A 15146-nucleotide genomic window follows, 5' to 3' on the forward strand; every position below is an offset into this window, starting at 1 on the left:
CCGGCGGCATTATTAGGTAAGCCCTTGGCACCATCACAAGGATCCTAATCTCAACGTCGCAAGATGGAACCAGTGCAACGATGCCAGATTTTTGAACGTCATTGTGCGACGTCATGCTTGGGCTTGATTCGTCCAACTCCCGATAACCCCTAGGATTGCGGATGGAAGCCTTCAGCAATATCCGGCAGAGCGGTTAGTCTTGGTTCGCGGGCCAGCAGCATACTTGACGAAGGCGCGCCATCGGGGCAACCAAACCCATTGCTAACGGACGTGGCATCTCCAGACTTCTCCTGGTCGGCCATATCGACCGAGGCGCTCCTGGCCGAGCTTTCGAAGCGCGACGATGCTGCAACAAAACCGGAGTGTGGCTCGGGGAAGAAGGGCTCGTACGACACGTCTCTCCACGTCTTTGCCCTGTTCCTGATCCTCTTAGTGAGCACCTTGTGTATGCATCGATATCGCCCTCTTTTCCCCCCTTCCCATGAAGATGACCCGTAATGGCTAACCATCTTTTGCCCGAGCAGCATGCGCATTTCCCCTCTTCTCCCGGCGACTGTCGAAAGGCCAGAAGCAAAGTAGGATCGTCTTCCTGTCGCAACACTTCGGCACAGGCGTTCTCCTCGCGACCGCATTCGTCCACCTTCTCCCGACGGCCTTCACCTCGCTGACCGACCCATGCCTCCCCTATATCTTCAACGAGGGATACCGGCCGATGGCCGGGTTCATCGCAATGGCTTTTGCATTGATGGTCGTGGCATTGGAATCGTACCTGACGACGCGCGGCGCTGGCCATTCGCACTCCCACCAGGTGTGGACTGACGAGGATGACGACGGCTCCGAAGACGGCCAGGCTACCGCGCTCCGGCCGCGCGGCGAAAGCTTTTCTGCAAGACGGCAGTCGGGCCATCGGCCAGCGGACATTGCCCTCGAGGACATGGAAACACAGGGCCTGGTCGCCGGCGCATCTCCGTTGCCGGGGTCAACGCCCACGCAACACCGGAATGGGGCCAAGGCGGCATTCAAGGCCGGGGGGAGCACCGGTTCGGATCATGACGGCGACGACAGGGAATCGCTGGATCTCGAATTGAACCTGGATGAGCTGGACCCTAGGCACAGCGACGAGAGCCACGCGGCGCCGCCGCAACCGCTGCCGAAACGCAACGCCGCCTCGCCGACGCCGCACCCGCCCAACAAGGAGGAGCAGAAGCGGCTCCTTCTCCAGTGCCTCCTCCTGGAGGCGGGCATCCTCTTCCACAGCGTCTTCATCGGAATGGCGCTGTCGGTGGCGACGGGGCCGACGTTCGCCGTGTTCCTGGTGGCGATCGCGCTGCACCAGTCGTTCGAGGGCCTCGCGCTCGGCAGCCGGATCGCGGCGATCCAGTTCCCGAGGTCGTCGCCGCAGCCGTGGCTGATGGTGGCGGCGTACGGGACGACGACGCCCATTGGGCAGGCGATCGGGCTCGTGGTGCACAACCTGTATGACCCGCTCAGCCAGACGGGGTTGCTGATGGTCGGGTTCATGAACGCCATCTCGAGCGGGCTGTTGCTCTACGCGGGGCTCGTGCAGCTGCTCGCTGAGGACTTCCTCACCGAGAAGAGCTATCGCGCCCTGAGGGGGAGGAAGAGGATCCACGCCTTCTTTGCTGTCGTCGCGGGGGCGGTGCTTATGGCTGCTGTCGGGGCCTTGGCGTGATGGATCTATTGGCTATATACCTGTTCGGCCATCTAGGTGTCCTTATCCAATGTTTTGGGTACTGTTCTCGACCACTATTTGCGGTGGCTTGTTTGGATAGCCGAGTTGGTGGTGCATAGATGATCTGGCGTTTTGCATAGGGAACTGATGTATCTTAGATTGGATTCTGTCAAGTCGACAGTCCAGGAGGCATCAATCAATGCTCTTGTTTCTTAATCGCCACTGGCCAGCGCCTGTTACTGGGCTTCTCCCGCTTCTCCATCCTTACCTCGCTGCCGACCGTGGGAGCAGCTAGGGAGGATTCGATGTTGAACAGGTCATACCATACCTGTGCCATCTTTATCCTTCTCCCTGTTTCTTTATTTTCTCTTCCATAGACTTTGGGGCACTGCTTCGGTATAAATTGCCTATTCGTCCTGTGCAGCGATTAATCCGGGATTCTGCGAACGGGTAGCACCCAGAACACCCAGAACGCATCATCTTCCCGTGGTACCTAAGGTATGTATTTTACCTCCTGAGGCATCTCATATCCCCGCTTCTATATTCTCGGCCTCGGCATTGGGTCAGAGGGCTTTCGACATTCTGTTGGCGGCTGGCCATCTGATATTAACCGGACTTTAACTTACCACCTTGGCTTCTGGACGACCCATTCAGGTGGCGAGGTGTGGTTTGTGTTCTCTCGCCTGGAAATTTCTGGACTGCGGAAGAACCACCAACGTCCGATGCCGATAAGAGAGAGCAATATACAACCTGCAAGGTTAATTGCCAACCAGGAAATATGTGATCGCCGTCTATCCGTTTGCTCGCTCGATCGCAACGTCACCTGTTGGTCACCTTACTGCAAAGGTCGAAGGGTATTTGGATGCGTTATATATTACATCTCGATGCCGTCGGCGGCAACCACGTTGGCTTCCCCTCAGACACTCATCAATACCCTCTCGTGAACAGCGTAGAACACCTGTCTACTAGAACAAAAACCTATATCTCTTCCCTCAGCAAAACAAGGGTAACCATGTCCTTCTCTTGGTCTTTTCTGGTCATCTTCTTGCAGTTCTTGTCGTTTAGGTGAGTGTCCAAAAACACCATGCCCGCCAGCTACGATCCCGCCGGATCTAAAGTCCCAACAACTAACCCATCTTTCTTAGCACCGCCATACCAACTGAGGTCTGGCCAAGAGTCACGGTCCAGACTCCGACACCGACGCCAACATCGTCCAGTCCACTGCTCCCATCTCATTGCACTACTCGTTTCTGGGATGATGAGCACTCCACTGAAGCGCTTAAGACACCCGATTGCTACACATTCACAAGGCTGGCAGAAGACCGTACGTCCTCGTCCAATCCCCAATGTGCCCGAGAGCCTGCTGACGACGAACTGTAGCTGCATGCCAATGCGCCCCAGCCGCCGATGTCATGTGTCCCATGATAATCAGCGTCACGACCGTTGACGTCCCGTGCAGGTGAGTAGATGGCAGAGGGCTATTTTCATACCTAACTACACTGCGGGGAAGACTGACACGGTCCAGCACGGACTGCTGCCCCACGACTCCAACGGCGACTGTTGCTACGTGCGCGTCGTCGTGCGACACGAGGAGGTGCACCGTCCCGACGCAGACCCTCTATCGGACGGCCGAGTGTGCTTCTGAGACGCCCAAGTCAAGTGGCTGAAGATAGGAGAGATTTCAGGGGTGAGCGTATTTGCCCGGGTTGGTTGAGTGGCTGGCTGGGTGAGATTGTATACCGCCTATAGGAACCTAGTAACCAAGGCACCTAAGGCACTTAATGTATGTAATATGGAACTGCGTAAGGGTTGGGAATGTAATTTGAGGCAGGGTTTCTCTCAGGAGGACAAGGCAGCTACAATTAATGCAAATACCTACAATAGGAAGCCCCTATTGATATCAGACTTTCATCGCCAATGCCCTGAGTCATGGGGTTAGCCACACGACCCATTGAAGAGTCCCTGTAGTTGAGGCCAAGGAAGCTGGAGGATGCCCAGCTGAGGAGCCAGGGGTAGGAGTCAAAGTCCTCTAGAAAGAGCACACTTAAAGACTACCTGCATACCTTTCCATCAATGTAATCTCCCATTATCCCTCCAACTAGATGCACAAACAAGCAAACAAACAACCTGCCTACCTAGGTACCTAGGTAGCAACCTGATGTTCCTTCTGGGACCTGCAATGGACGGGAGCTCCCTAACTACAATCGGTTGACCTCAGACTGGTGCCTCCTGACCGAAGGTACCTCTTGTCTGTATCTAACCGCAGCTGAGGCCAGGTTCTGAGGTACCTATTCTAAAGGTACCTAGGTACTTATGAGCTCTTGCCTACCACTTAGGAAGGAACCTCCCTGGTGGGTACTTGCCTATGCAGGCCAGATACCTTAGATCCTTACCTGATATGGAAAGCACAAGGAGGAGGAGGAAGAGAAGGGCTTGGGCCCTTCAATCCGTTCTGGAGCCTAGAAAGAGGACAACCTACCTCACAGCGAGCCAAACTGGCCGGCTGATATTGTCGTCCACTGCCAGTTATGTCAGCTATGGCGAGATCAATCACCCTGATATTCACCCAACTTCTTCCTCGCCTTCTGGATGCCTTAGATGACAAAGACATGCAGCCTGACGGCCATATTCAAGGCATTAAGGCTAGTGGTGTCCATTTCACCCTGACAACAACCTGGAACTTTCCACCTCGCAGAAACGCGTTCTGCTTTGAATCTCAGACCAACCGTCTCCAAGTTTGTTTTCTTCGCGTAACAAGAACAGAATTCGGAACCAAAATCCGGATTGCTTGCCTCGTTGAGTCCAGTCCAATATTATGATCCCCACCTCTTTCTAGCCGAACTCAGTAATATCGACCGCGGCGAGCCCGTTGCCTCGCGAGGCAATCGGTTACGCCATCAACCACGTCTTTCTCCCCCCATGCCTCCCCAGCAGCGATGACTGCGATCGCAAGCTCGATTCAACCCTCCTGCAAACGGTCAGGGACAGTCTCCTTGCTTTCAAGGAGCAAGTTGGGGATGACCTGCGGGGAAATGTTGACTCGGCCCTTGCCATGATCACCAATCTAGGGCATGTCCATTTGTCGTTTGGATTCCGCAGTTCCGTCAGCGAAGAGGGCCTCCGAGATGCCCTGAATGGTCTCCATGACAATGGTAAGCACATATCCCAAATATTGCAAGCTCGTTCCCACTCATTAACCCCGGCAAGGTGGAACTATTCCCCTTCATATACGTGCACAGAATGCGGGCGTCTTGATCAGCAAGGTTTCGGGGAGAATTCCGAGATACGATAGCGCATACACTTGCCAAGATGAGCCATCAGCTTGCCGTGGACACACAACCTAAGGCGAGGAAGGCCGGCCACGATCACCGCGAGGAACGGGACACAACCCATCCAATGCTGATCACCGAACTCTTCATGGGTTTCCTAGGCGCCGTCGGAAAACCGGCCAAGGTTCTTCAGATCTGGAAGAATACTCGAGAGGAGGTCATGTGGTCGAACGCTCTGCTACCATAGCGCAGATCACCCTTGTAGTTGCTCATCCGTGTCGCCCTGCAGCTCATCTTCACGCGAGCGGGAGTCACGGCAGAATCCCAAGCGAACCTCTATAAGCCGTTCATGGCCTTCGTCATGGCCCGCATCCTGAATTTAGCGGCGCAGCCTCAGAATACCGTTCCTAGTCGTCTTCTATACGTGATGAACGCCAAACTTGCTCGACGGCTGCTGAAGCTTGATTCATCGAATGACATCCCCGGCCTCGAATTCGTCCAAAGGGTCATGTCAGACACGCACGAGGCCATTGACAGAGCATGGTCAAGCACCATGAAGAAGAACACACCTGACTTTGACGAGTTACGCCATCTTGAGCACATGGACTTTGGTCAGAATGTCACTGCCGCACTTCCCCAACTGGACGAGTGCATCGTGTCGATGGCCAAGCGGGAGATGGTAACCACCCCCGTCAACTTCCAGCCAACATCGGCTCTCGTCAAATGGCCACCCGGCGAATTCCCACTCGTGGGTTCGAATTTGGCGGATGGGGAATATGGTGCATTCAACCTCGCGGCATTTGAGGCCTGGGTTGCTTCTAACCTTACCCAATGGCTGCAAGCTCACAAGGGCGATCATCACACATGCGACAAGCTCGGCGAGGCGATTAAGCGGTACCACAGCGCCGCATGCCCCTCCTATTTGGACAACCCCGAGGCTACGTCCGCGATGCTCCTCACCATCCTGGAGCTTTGGATTGCCTGCGACGAGTCGGCCGTCCATATCCACCCGTTGCTACGCAACTACGACCCAGAAGTTCCGCTGCATTTCCTTCAGTCCTTCGTGTTGCCCTTCAAGAGCCAGATGGAGAGACTGCGCCGTGTCGAGGAGTACCTTGACAATCGCTCACATCATGTCAAGTTTCCAGGCCTAGGCGTGTTTCTAGAGTTCGGACACCCAGCGTCGTTTCCCGTGAGGTTCGTCAGCCAGTCCTGGGAGCACGAATCCTTGCTCGAGGAGATCATATCCCGGGCCCATCAGCAGAGAGAAATGAAACGCAACGAGCTGCACACCAAGAAGCAGCTGTATGACACGTGGATGCAGCTTTATGACCAGTCCAAGTGCGGCTGCACCCTTCCACGCACTAGCAGGCAACGGCGGAAGCGTGTCTGCGAGAGGTGCGACCATAAGGACCAAGCCGAATCCCTGAATATTGATGTTCATGAATGGCCGCTTCCGAGTGATTGCATCGAGGCAAAGGCCATTGTATTCGAGCTCAGGGTGCCTCCTGTCTTTGGCCGGTGGCGTGACACGGCCATATACTTGCTGCTCGATGTCCTCAGGTTCGAGTACAAGTCTCCAGCGTCTCCAAAAGTACTCTATCACCTCGGGAAGTGTCCTGGGTTTGGGCCCTTCTTCACGCCATTCGGCCCGGCACAGCGTATTGGCCTACTGTCCGAGATCAAGCCCCACGTCGGCACCCACCGCCGGACCACGTCCGTCGCGACCGCTACTGAAGCCGATGTATGTCTTGAAACTGGTTTGAAATTCCAGTATTATGACGACAGCACGAGAAACTTCAGCAGGAATCTCTGTCTCACCAATAAGATCCCAAGGGCCTGTACCTCCAAGCTACCAAGGAGGTCATCATCGCTCCAGCACTTCCTCTTCCGGCCAGCCGCGATGCCCGGTGGCCTGCCACCCAACACCGTCATAGCGAGTCAGTCCGAGTGTCCTGATCACATGTCACTGGAAAAGTACAAGGCATTGAGCAGCATCCCCCTTGGTCACCGAATTCAGTGGCAGAATATATTGTTGCAGCTCTCCACGTCGACTGTGGACCTTACGAGCCCAGAGACAGGGCCAGTCATCCTCCAGGCCATCCATCAAGCCGGTCCTTGCCGAGACGGCAATGTTCTTAGAGAGGGTCATGTCATAGCCAGCGACGAGACCTTTGCACTGACTCTACTGCACAGCATCGGCGAGGGTGTGCAGAGGATCAAGGAGAACTGGGACTCATCCCAAGCCCTCGGGACATTCATCTCGTTGGCATTGCGGCTGCTATCACTGGCCTCCTCTGACAACAAGGTCAAATCCATATGCTTGGATTGTCTTTCCAGCATGCGAACCATCGCCTTCGACTGGGTAAATCTCATTAGGGGAAAAGCGGACATGGCCACCGAAGGCGAGACGAAGGCCGACATGGAGGCCAAAGTAGTCGAGACTGCCCTGCTCTGCGTGGATTCTTTCAACGTCGATCAGGTACATCTAGATGCCATTCTGGCCTCCCCTTCCGATGCATCGATTCTCCTGCGATGCCGCATCCTCATCCGTGAGGCGAGACGCAGCATTTCGAATGCGTCTGATCATGCGATCGCACTTCGTCACCGGCGCCAGGAGTCACTGTCACATCTAAGTTACTAGATTATTGCTCGAGAGATCCTTGAGGGGAGAAGTCTGGCTCTTGACAATGCCATCGGACAGTCCTGGTTTGCCTATCATGCCGGAGGGCCCTGGAAACAGCTTTCGGAAGAGCATGGGTATTGGCTCGTCAGCACAACGGACACCCAAGGCAGCAGCAAGCCACTCCCGGTCCATTTCAATCTCCTAACCAGCGAAATGCTCGTGAATGGCCTGCCATTGGACTGTGTTCCCTCGAACTACGAAAACCACCCAGCATATCGCACATTGTTCGGCGATGCTGTGCTCGAGGTCACGCCTATTGCTGTCCCGGGCATGCAATTCTCTTGCAAGGAGGAGTATTTCAGGCATAGTCTCTACCTTGGCCCCTCATCGGAAGACGATCTCTTGGTTCAGGCTCTTCTGGGAGGTCGGACATACGAGTTCATTCCAAACCATGTCTTGCGAAATTTCGTTCACTGGTACGACTCAGCTGATGACAGTCTTGAGTTCCGTCCCAAGGGGGATCCTTGGACCTCCTCTCCAGACAACTGGAGATTGACCAGAGCCGGTCCCGAGTGGCAGCTGGCCAAGGGCCGTGTTTCCTTGGTCAGCATCATGAGCAACGCTGCTAAAGCACTATCTTCCGTATTCGCTTGCCTCGAAGACCCCCTTGAGATTCATATTGTGTTGCACCACTCTTCGTCCTCGGTCGAGATCGAACTCCCTAGGATCCAGTTGGGCTTCCACCTACGGCCGGGAACGTCCTCGATCCAATCCAGGCAGTTCCGTGGAATGTCAGTCGACAAAGACCAGTCGCTTGGAACACTTGTCGGGCTTTGCAGCAAACTCATCCTCAGGAACGAGCACAATGACAGTCGTTTGGTCCTTGTGCCAGAAGGATCGGTATCATGTACCAAAGTTGATGATCATGTCCATGTCACCATCGACAAAGGCTCTGCCAAACGCCCTGCCAAACGCTCTGCCACCATGGCCCACGCATACCGGGTTGATGATCAACTTGGAAGGTTGATTGACAACGGGACCTTACAGGGCAAGCTGTTTCTGTCTTACCTCCACGCCCTAACTGCCTTCTGCTTGCCTGATCCGCTCATTGGGAGGACGGGAACAGAGCAGGCACTTTCTATTCTGGGCTCTGCTGCTGTCAGGTTATTCGATCAACTGAGCGCCAATAACTCGAAAGTCCTCGCTAATATAGCGGGACTGACTCCGAGAAGGGTCTGCTACCCGATCCACGAGCGTCTCATGCAGACAGTCAAGTGGTCAGGCAAGCTCGATGCCTTATCCCAGCATGGAGCATTCCTGCAGAGCGTCGAGTGCATAGTCAGTCAAGCTCGCCGAGCACAGATATTTCACCCGGATTCCTCCATCTACTTCCCAAATCTAGATCCTCGCACCGACCAGTACCTGTTGGAGCGCGACAACATCAGGTCCTCTACCTTCCGTGTCTCGGGGTTTGGTGCCGAGGACCACTCAACTGCCGACGACGAGGTTTATTTGGCCAGGGATGGAGGACAATACTCGAAGCGGGGACTCAGGGCGTTTGCCGCGTCTAGAATGATATACGACGGGCATACGGACCTTACCTATCCGGTCCCTGCCAGGGCTGGCCAGCATCTGTGGCACGTACTCTCCGAGGTGTCCCAGGGTTCCCAGGTTTTTGGTCCGGCCAAGCCCGTCCCTTTCGACCTGAAGTATGATGCCGGCCTGCTCCTGGACCCCAATGAGTTGGTGTCAAAATATTGGATTGACATCCACCGGCATCTCAGCCGATCAACTCGGCCGTCGGACAGGTTTGGTCTTATGATCTGGCTCTCGACCATGGCTTTTTCCAAGCAGGCGACCATGCCCATCGTCCAGACAATAGCCTCATTCTTCACGGTTCCCCGGATGGCAGAGATAGACATCCCCGACCTCGGATCCTCCCGCCTCGATTTTGGCGCCGACTTCGACAAGGAGGGACTGCACAATATGCTCCAGCTTACGTTGGAGCCTCTGTCTTCTTGCCCCGAGGCGAGATTGTCCCGTAATTTCGGGGAACCCGCTGCAGTGTTCAACCAGCGCCGCGATCGCCTCTATTTCTCAAACCGGACTCGCTCCCTTGGCAGGTTCCTGGATGGGTTAAAGGCACAGTGGCCCTGTTGGTCTCCTCAGATTCCGGGTGGTTCTTTTGTCACCCCCGAACTGTCTGTGTATATCGATTTGCGCAAGGCCATAGCCATAGCAGATCCGCGGTTCAAGATTTGGCTGACCAATTCCTTCTTCCGCAACTATCTCTACAAGATTGGACAGGTGCTGTCGACCATGTCAATAAGGTTGTTGGAGGATCCGCCATCCCCATTTCCAATGCCCAACTGGGCCCTCGAACGTCGCAGTGGATTCATCCGCATCGACGACGTCCTCGCCTGTCCAGCCCCTGCCATGCCGCCCCGTGGCGAATGGGCCTTGTCCCTGGCTGTCACGTCTGCTCCTGCGTCAACGAATTCGACCTCCCGCCTAGCTGCGCTGGTCACCCGCCTCGAGGCCCAAGCCGGCCCAGGGTATGAGATGGCCTACGTCGAGGACCTGCGAGCAAGCCTCCTCTCTTTGAGCGACAAGGGGGAGGAGGATCATATGGTGTCGAGAGAGGTTAACATCAAGAATGTCCTGCTGGACTATCTGCGCCACTGCAAGGAGCATGTCCGCGATACTTACTCAGCCATCCTGGCGGCGGCATCCACAACCGCCGGTGGACCCGGAGATGCATCGAATGACGGGAGACATGGGCACTCAGCGGCGGCAACTAAAATCCATCAATACCCCAGACTGTCCCCAGTTCTATTCCTCCAACAACTTTCTCGTCACCGGTGGCAGAAGATCGCACACGACTGGAAGGAGTGCATCGTCCAGTACACTCTTGCCCTTACAGAGCTCCAGCGGGCAGAGCGGCTCGCGACCGCATTCGACAACGACGCAGACCTCCCGAAGGAACTACGCAACCCGGGTCATACGAACTGGGACCCATTCGAATATCCAGAGTCTCTGCTCCTCGAAGTCGAAAGCGGGATCATGATCCGGGAGGCCCAGGAGCAAATAGCCAGCCAAATGCGGACCCCGGATTCCGGCCAGAATGCCGTCATGCAGCTCAACATGGGCGAGGGCAAGTCGTCCGTCATCGTCCCCGCCGTGGCCGCAGCCCTCGCCGACGGATCCCGCTTGGTCCGCGTCATCGTGGCCAAGCCGCAGTCGAGGCAGATGTTTCAGATGCTGGTCTCCAAGCTGGGGGGTCTGCTGGACAGGCGCGTCTACCAGCTTCCCTTTCGCGCACCCTAGCCCTTCAAGACGAGGACGCAGATGCGATCGATGACATCTGTCGAGAGTGCATGGTCGACGGTGGGATCATGCTCATCCAGCCTGAGCATATCTTGTCGTTTGAGCTGATGGGACTCGGCTCGATTATATCGGGTGAGATGAGCGTTGGTTGCGCCCTGCTGCGCACACGCGAGTTTTTGAACGCGTCGTCGCGGGATATCGTGGACGAGAGTGATGAGAACTTCAGTGTCAAGTTCGAGCTAATCTACACCATGGGTATGCAGCGACCTGTCGAGTTCGGTCCAGACCGGTGGATCCTTATCCAGCAGGTTTTGGATTTGTTGAGGGAGTATGCGCCGAGCGTACGAGTGGAGCTCCCGCTTTCTATCGTGGTTGATCAACGCCAGAAAGCAGGCTTCCCCAGAACTCGGCTCCTCCGACCCGATGCCAAGGAGCTCCTAATTGGCCGTATTTCGGAGCACATTTGCGAGAAGGGACTCAAAGGCTTCCCTATTGCGAGGCAGCCGCAGCCGGTCAGGCAAGCCGTTCTCAGGTATATCACCGAGCCAAACCTCACCCAGGCTGAGATCGACCAGGCCGAAAGGGTTGGGCCGGATGGCTTTTGGACCGACGCGACGAGCAGCTCCCTCCTCCTTCTCCGGGGTCTCGTTGCTGGAGGCATCTTGACCTTTTCATTGGGTCAGAAGCGATGGGAGTCAACTATGGGCTCGATCCGCATAGGCAGCCTGTCACGAAGCTCGCGGTGCCTTTTCGCGCCAAAGACAGTCCATGCCCCCGGTCAGAGTTCAGCCATCCTGACGTCGCCATCGTCTTAACCTGCCTGACCTATTACTACCGCGGGTTGGATAACGAGGAGCTATACACGTTGTTCAACCACCTTACAAACTCGGACCAGGCCGACGACGAATATCTCACATGGGTCAAGGATGCGCCACATCTGGCATCGGCCTTCCATCAACTGGCTTGCATAAATCTCAGGGATCGCTGGCAGTGCGTCAACCAGGTATTTCCTCCTCTCCGCTACTCCAAGGCGGCAATAGACTACTTCCTGTCGAACATCATATTCTCCAAGGAGATGCGAGAATTCCCACACAAGCTATCCGCCTCGGGCTGGGACATCGGCCGGATCAAGACCAACCCAACGGCCGGCTTCAGTGGCACGAACGACTCCCGCATGCTCCTTCCGCTTAGCGTGAAGCACCTTGACCTGCCCGAGCAGAGCCACACCAACGCCCTGGTCCTGGAATATCTGCTCCAGCCAGAGAACTCGGTTGCTCTCATGCCGGAAGGGGCTTCCGGGTCGGAAGCAGAGGCCCTTTTGACCATGGTCACACGGATGGAGCCGCGCACACGAGTAATCCTCGATGTCGGAGCTCAGATCCTCGAGATGAGCAACATCGAGGTTGCGGAGGAGTGGCTGAAGATGACGCATGACCACGACACGACGCAGGCCGTGGTTTTCTTCAATGAAGCCGACGAGCTATCTGTCATTGATCGCAATGGCCGCGTTGAATGCTTGCGGACGTCATCATTTGCCGGACAGCTCGACCTGTGTCTTGTGTTCCTGGACGAGGCTCACACGAGAGGAACGGATCTGAAGCTTCCGGACAGTTACCGGGCTGCCGTCACTCTGGGCGCAAATTTGACAAAGGACAGGCTGGTTCAGGGTAAGTTTGTGAGAGTTTGGTGTATTGACAGGTCGCTGACAATTCTGCAGCATGTATGAGAATGAGAAAGCTTGGCAAGGGGCAGTCGGTCGTCTTCTGTGTCCCGCAGGAGATGAACACCAAGATTCTGGCACTGAAGGCCGATGCTGGCGATTCGAACATCGACGTGTACGACATCCTCTGCTGGGTCGTTTCCGAGACCTTTAACGACATACGGCGGAGCATGCCGCTGTGGGCGACGCAGAGCCGGAGATTTGAGCACCAGAAGTCGCTCTGGGCCGAGGTTCAGTATGAAAAACCGGAAAACTTATTGATCGATCAGGCCAAGAAGTTCCTCGAAGACGATGCTCAGACCCTGGATGACAAGTATGGACCACGTTCCGGCGCTGGTGCGACTATCGAAACGCAACAGGAGCAGACCGAGAATCTGGCCCTCATCACGCAGCGCTGTCGCGAGTTCAGGGATCCAAATGTCGCCGCCACCAACCTCGACGAGGAGCAGGAGCAGGAGCGCGAAGTTGATCCGGAGGTTGAACAGGAACGCCATGCCGAACGGCCGCCCGCCGCCTCCCCGGCGGAACACGATCTCCACCCCGACGTGGTCCTCTTCGCCTCCGAAGGTATCCTCATCTACCCTTCCACCGCATACATGCCCGCCTTCAGAGCTATGAGTGACACCAGCGCCGCCGAGCACTTTGACGTGTCGCAGTTTGGCGGCGGCCTCCTCGTCACGGCCGACTTGCCCGAACCGTCATCAAGACCGTCTCGTCTTACGTCTCGGACGCGTATCAGCGCCCGGTGCAGTGGATCCTCACCACCAGCCTCAAGGACATGATGGTCATCAGCCCGTATGAGGCTCAGGAACTGCTGCCAATCGTGGCCAGGTCCCAGACGACGGCGCTGCACCTCTACGCGCCAAGGCCGAACCTGTCGTTCCGCCCGCTCGACGGCCTGGACCTGTTCACCGTCCCGCAGCGGACGCGGCCACTGATCCCGCCCCGCCGGCTCGTTGTGCAGCTGAACCTGTTCGCGGGACAGCTGTACCTGGACTCGTTCGCCGCGTACGTCGAGGTGTGCAAGTTTCTCGGCCTTGCGTGGGAGGAGGACGGGACCGCGGCGGAGGGGAGCGTCGTAGCCGCGGACGGGTTTATCGTCCATGGGACTGGGACTGGGACTGGGAACGGACCTGTAAGCAGGTTCGCCGGCAGCCCGGTGAAGTTCCTCAAGATGCTCATGACGAGAATACGGAGGGACTGTAGGGGGATCGATAAGACGCATCTGGGCGCCATTTTGGATGGGAGGCTGCTTCGTCGGTCTTATTTTGAGGATCTGGAGTAACATGGAGAATACGTCCGGTAAGCGCGTATTAATATTTTCGCTGCGTTTGACGCATTTGCCGTTCTACGCTAATATGAGACATCAGGATACTAGATATGTGAGAGTTGACTTGTAGGATGGTTCTGTAGCTGGACTCTCATTGCAGGGAGTTGTGGTGCTGTGATGAGTATTGTATCAGACTGAGTGTATAATGTCTTGGGGGGAGGGATGTCAAAGATGTTTGGTTGGCGTATTTTCCTGTACAGATACTGTTCAAGTTGTTTCAGTCCTTCTACGACAACCGTACCTCCTCCAACAATCCCAGCCTGCCCCCCAACTTCAATACCTACCTGGCCAGGCCCGTCATTTCCTTAAGCATTTTGACCCGGTTCTCTGCTGCCTGCCGCCTGTCTTAACCCCTGCAGTCTCTTTGCTTAAGAATCCGACCTTCTAACGTAGATAGCCAAATGCCTGCTGAAATGCCGGGTGTCCTCGGGAAAGTCCAGCTCGGCGTAATGTCTGTTGATCATCTCTGTCACCCTTGGCGATATATTATCCTCGCTAGATCAGACAAATCGCGTTAGCACATCGGCACCACAGAGGCTGGAACGAGCCCACCCTACCACTCCGTATGGCCGACCCAGTCTGGCTTTCGCCTGACCTTTTCGACGCGGTTCCAGATCATGATGGCCGGCAGGGCAATATCAGCCACGATTTGCCGTACCGGTGTTTCCGGCGACAGGGAGAACACGAGGCTCGTATCGTCCACCTCGAGAAAGGCCAGAGGGTTCTCGAGAACCGAGATTCCCGTCTCGGCGAGCACCGTCTTGTCCGCGTCCTCATACAGGGGGTCTTGTGCGAAGCAGAGAATATCGTCCTCGGCCATGTCTTGGCGCCGGGCGAAAAAGGTTCGCAGAATGGGAATAGGGCATGCAGGCCGGCACTGCGATCTGCCATTTCGCAATCCGACATATTGAAACATGCCAAAGCGATGATCTTTTGACGCTGGGAATATTTGCCGATCCGAGTCTCGATAGAAGTTCTTGGCCGGGATTGCTGGCCTCTAACTCGATCCTTTTCTGCTGGAAAGTTTTCCGGACCGCCTCTAAGGGGAAAATAGGATACTGTGGGACGTATTCCTTTGTGACGTTGTGCAATTGGACGAGATGTCATTCGACTACTATACGGAGAAAGGCGTATTCAAGTTTAAATTCGTCCGCAAATCGTCGAGATTCCGAGGTTAAATG

General features: G+C 55.7%; 4 protein-coding genes across 4 annotated transcripts; 3 read left to right on the plus strand and 1 right to left on the minus strand.

Annotated features, from left to right (window-relative positions):
- Nucleotides 1-58: 58 nt before the first annotated feature.
- On the plus strand, nt 59-2124 carry QBC33DRAFT_594199 (Zinc/iron permease). The gene is made up of 3 exons (XM_060431777.1): nt 59-192; nt 284-445; nt 525-2124. The coding sequence occupies exons 1-3, from the start codon at nt 162-164 to the stop codon at nt 1691-1693; spliced, it is 1362 nt and encodes a 453-aa protein (XP_060280952.1). The 5' UTR covers nt 59-161; the 3' UTR covers nt 1694-2124.
- A 581-nt stretch (nt 2125-2705) lies between these two features.
- QBC33DRAFT_561421 (uncharacterized protein) lies at nt 2706-3360 on the plus strand (the record flags this gene model as incomplete). The annotated part of the gene is made up of 4 exons (XM_060430132.1): nt 2706-2758; nt 2839-3017; nt 3074-3152; nt 3219-3360. The coding sequence occupies 4 exons, from the start codon at nt 2706-2708 to the stop codon at nt 3358-3360; spliced, it is 453 nt and encodes a 150-aa protein (XP_060280953.1).
- An 870-nt stretch (nt 3361-4230) lies between these two features.
- On the plus strand, nt 4231-13920 carry QBC33DRAFT_594208 (uncharacterized protein; the record flags this gene model as incomplete). Its single annotated transcript, XM_060431778.1, has 12 exons — nt 4231-4394; nt 4559-4845; nt 4901-4956; nt 5003-5179; nt 5228-6706; nt 6737-7587; nt 7636-7829; nt 7860-10885; nt 10930-11562; nt 11640-12582; nt 12633-13309; nt 13342-13920. The coding sequence occupies 12 exons, from the start codon at nt 4231-4233 to the stop codon at nt 13918-13920; spliced, it is 9066 nt and encodes a 3021-aa protein (XP_060280954.1).
- A 413-nt stretch (nt 13921-14333) lies between these two features.
- Nucleotides 14334-14785, minus strand: QBC33DRAFT_561423 (uncharacterized protein; the record flags this gene model as incomplete). Its single annotated transcript, XM_060430133.1, has 2 exons — nt 14334-14460; nt 14523-14785. 2 exons carry the CDS (start codon nt 14783-14785, stop codon nt 14334-14336), a joined length of 390 nt encoding a protein of 129 aa, XP_060280955.1.
- Nucleotides 14786-15146: the final 361 nt, after the last annotated feature.

Source organism: Phialemonium atrogriseum (genome assembly GCF_030411735.1).
Source record: "Phialemonium atrogriseum strain 8032-3 unplaced genomic scaffold QBC33scaffold_22, whole genome shotgun sequence".
Taxonomy (NCBI): Eukaryota; Fungi; Ascomycota; class Sordariomycetes; order Cephalothecales; family Cephalothecaceae; genus Phialemonium; species Phialemonium atrogriseum.

What these genes read in the sequence shown, in the direction of transcription:
- QBC33DRAFT_594199 (XM_060431777.1), top strand. Translation starts at nt 162, where the DNA reads ATGGAAGCCTTCAGCAATATCCGGCAGAGCG. An exon ending in CAGCAATATCCGGCAGAGCG is followed by an intron (nt 193 to 283) that starts GTTAGTCTTGGT and finishes TGGCATCTCCAG; the next exon opens with ACTTCTCCTGGTCGGCCATA. An exon ending in CCTCTTAGTGAGCACCTTGT is followed by an intron (nt 446 to 524) that starts GTATGCATCGAT and finishes TTGCCCGAGCAG; the next exon opens with CATGCGCATTTCCCCTCTTC.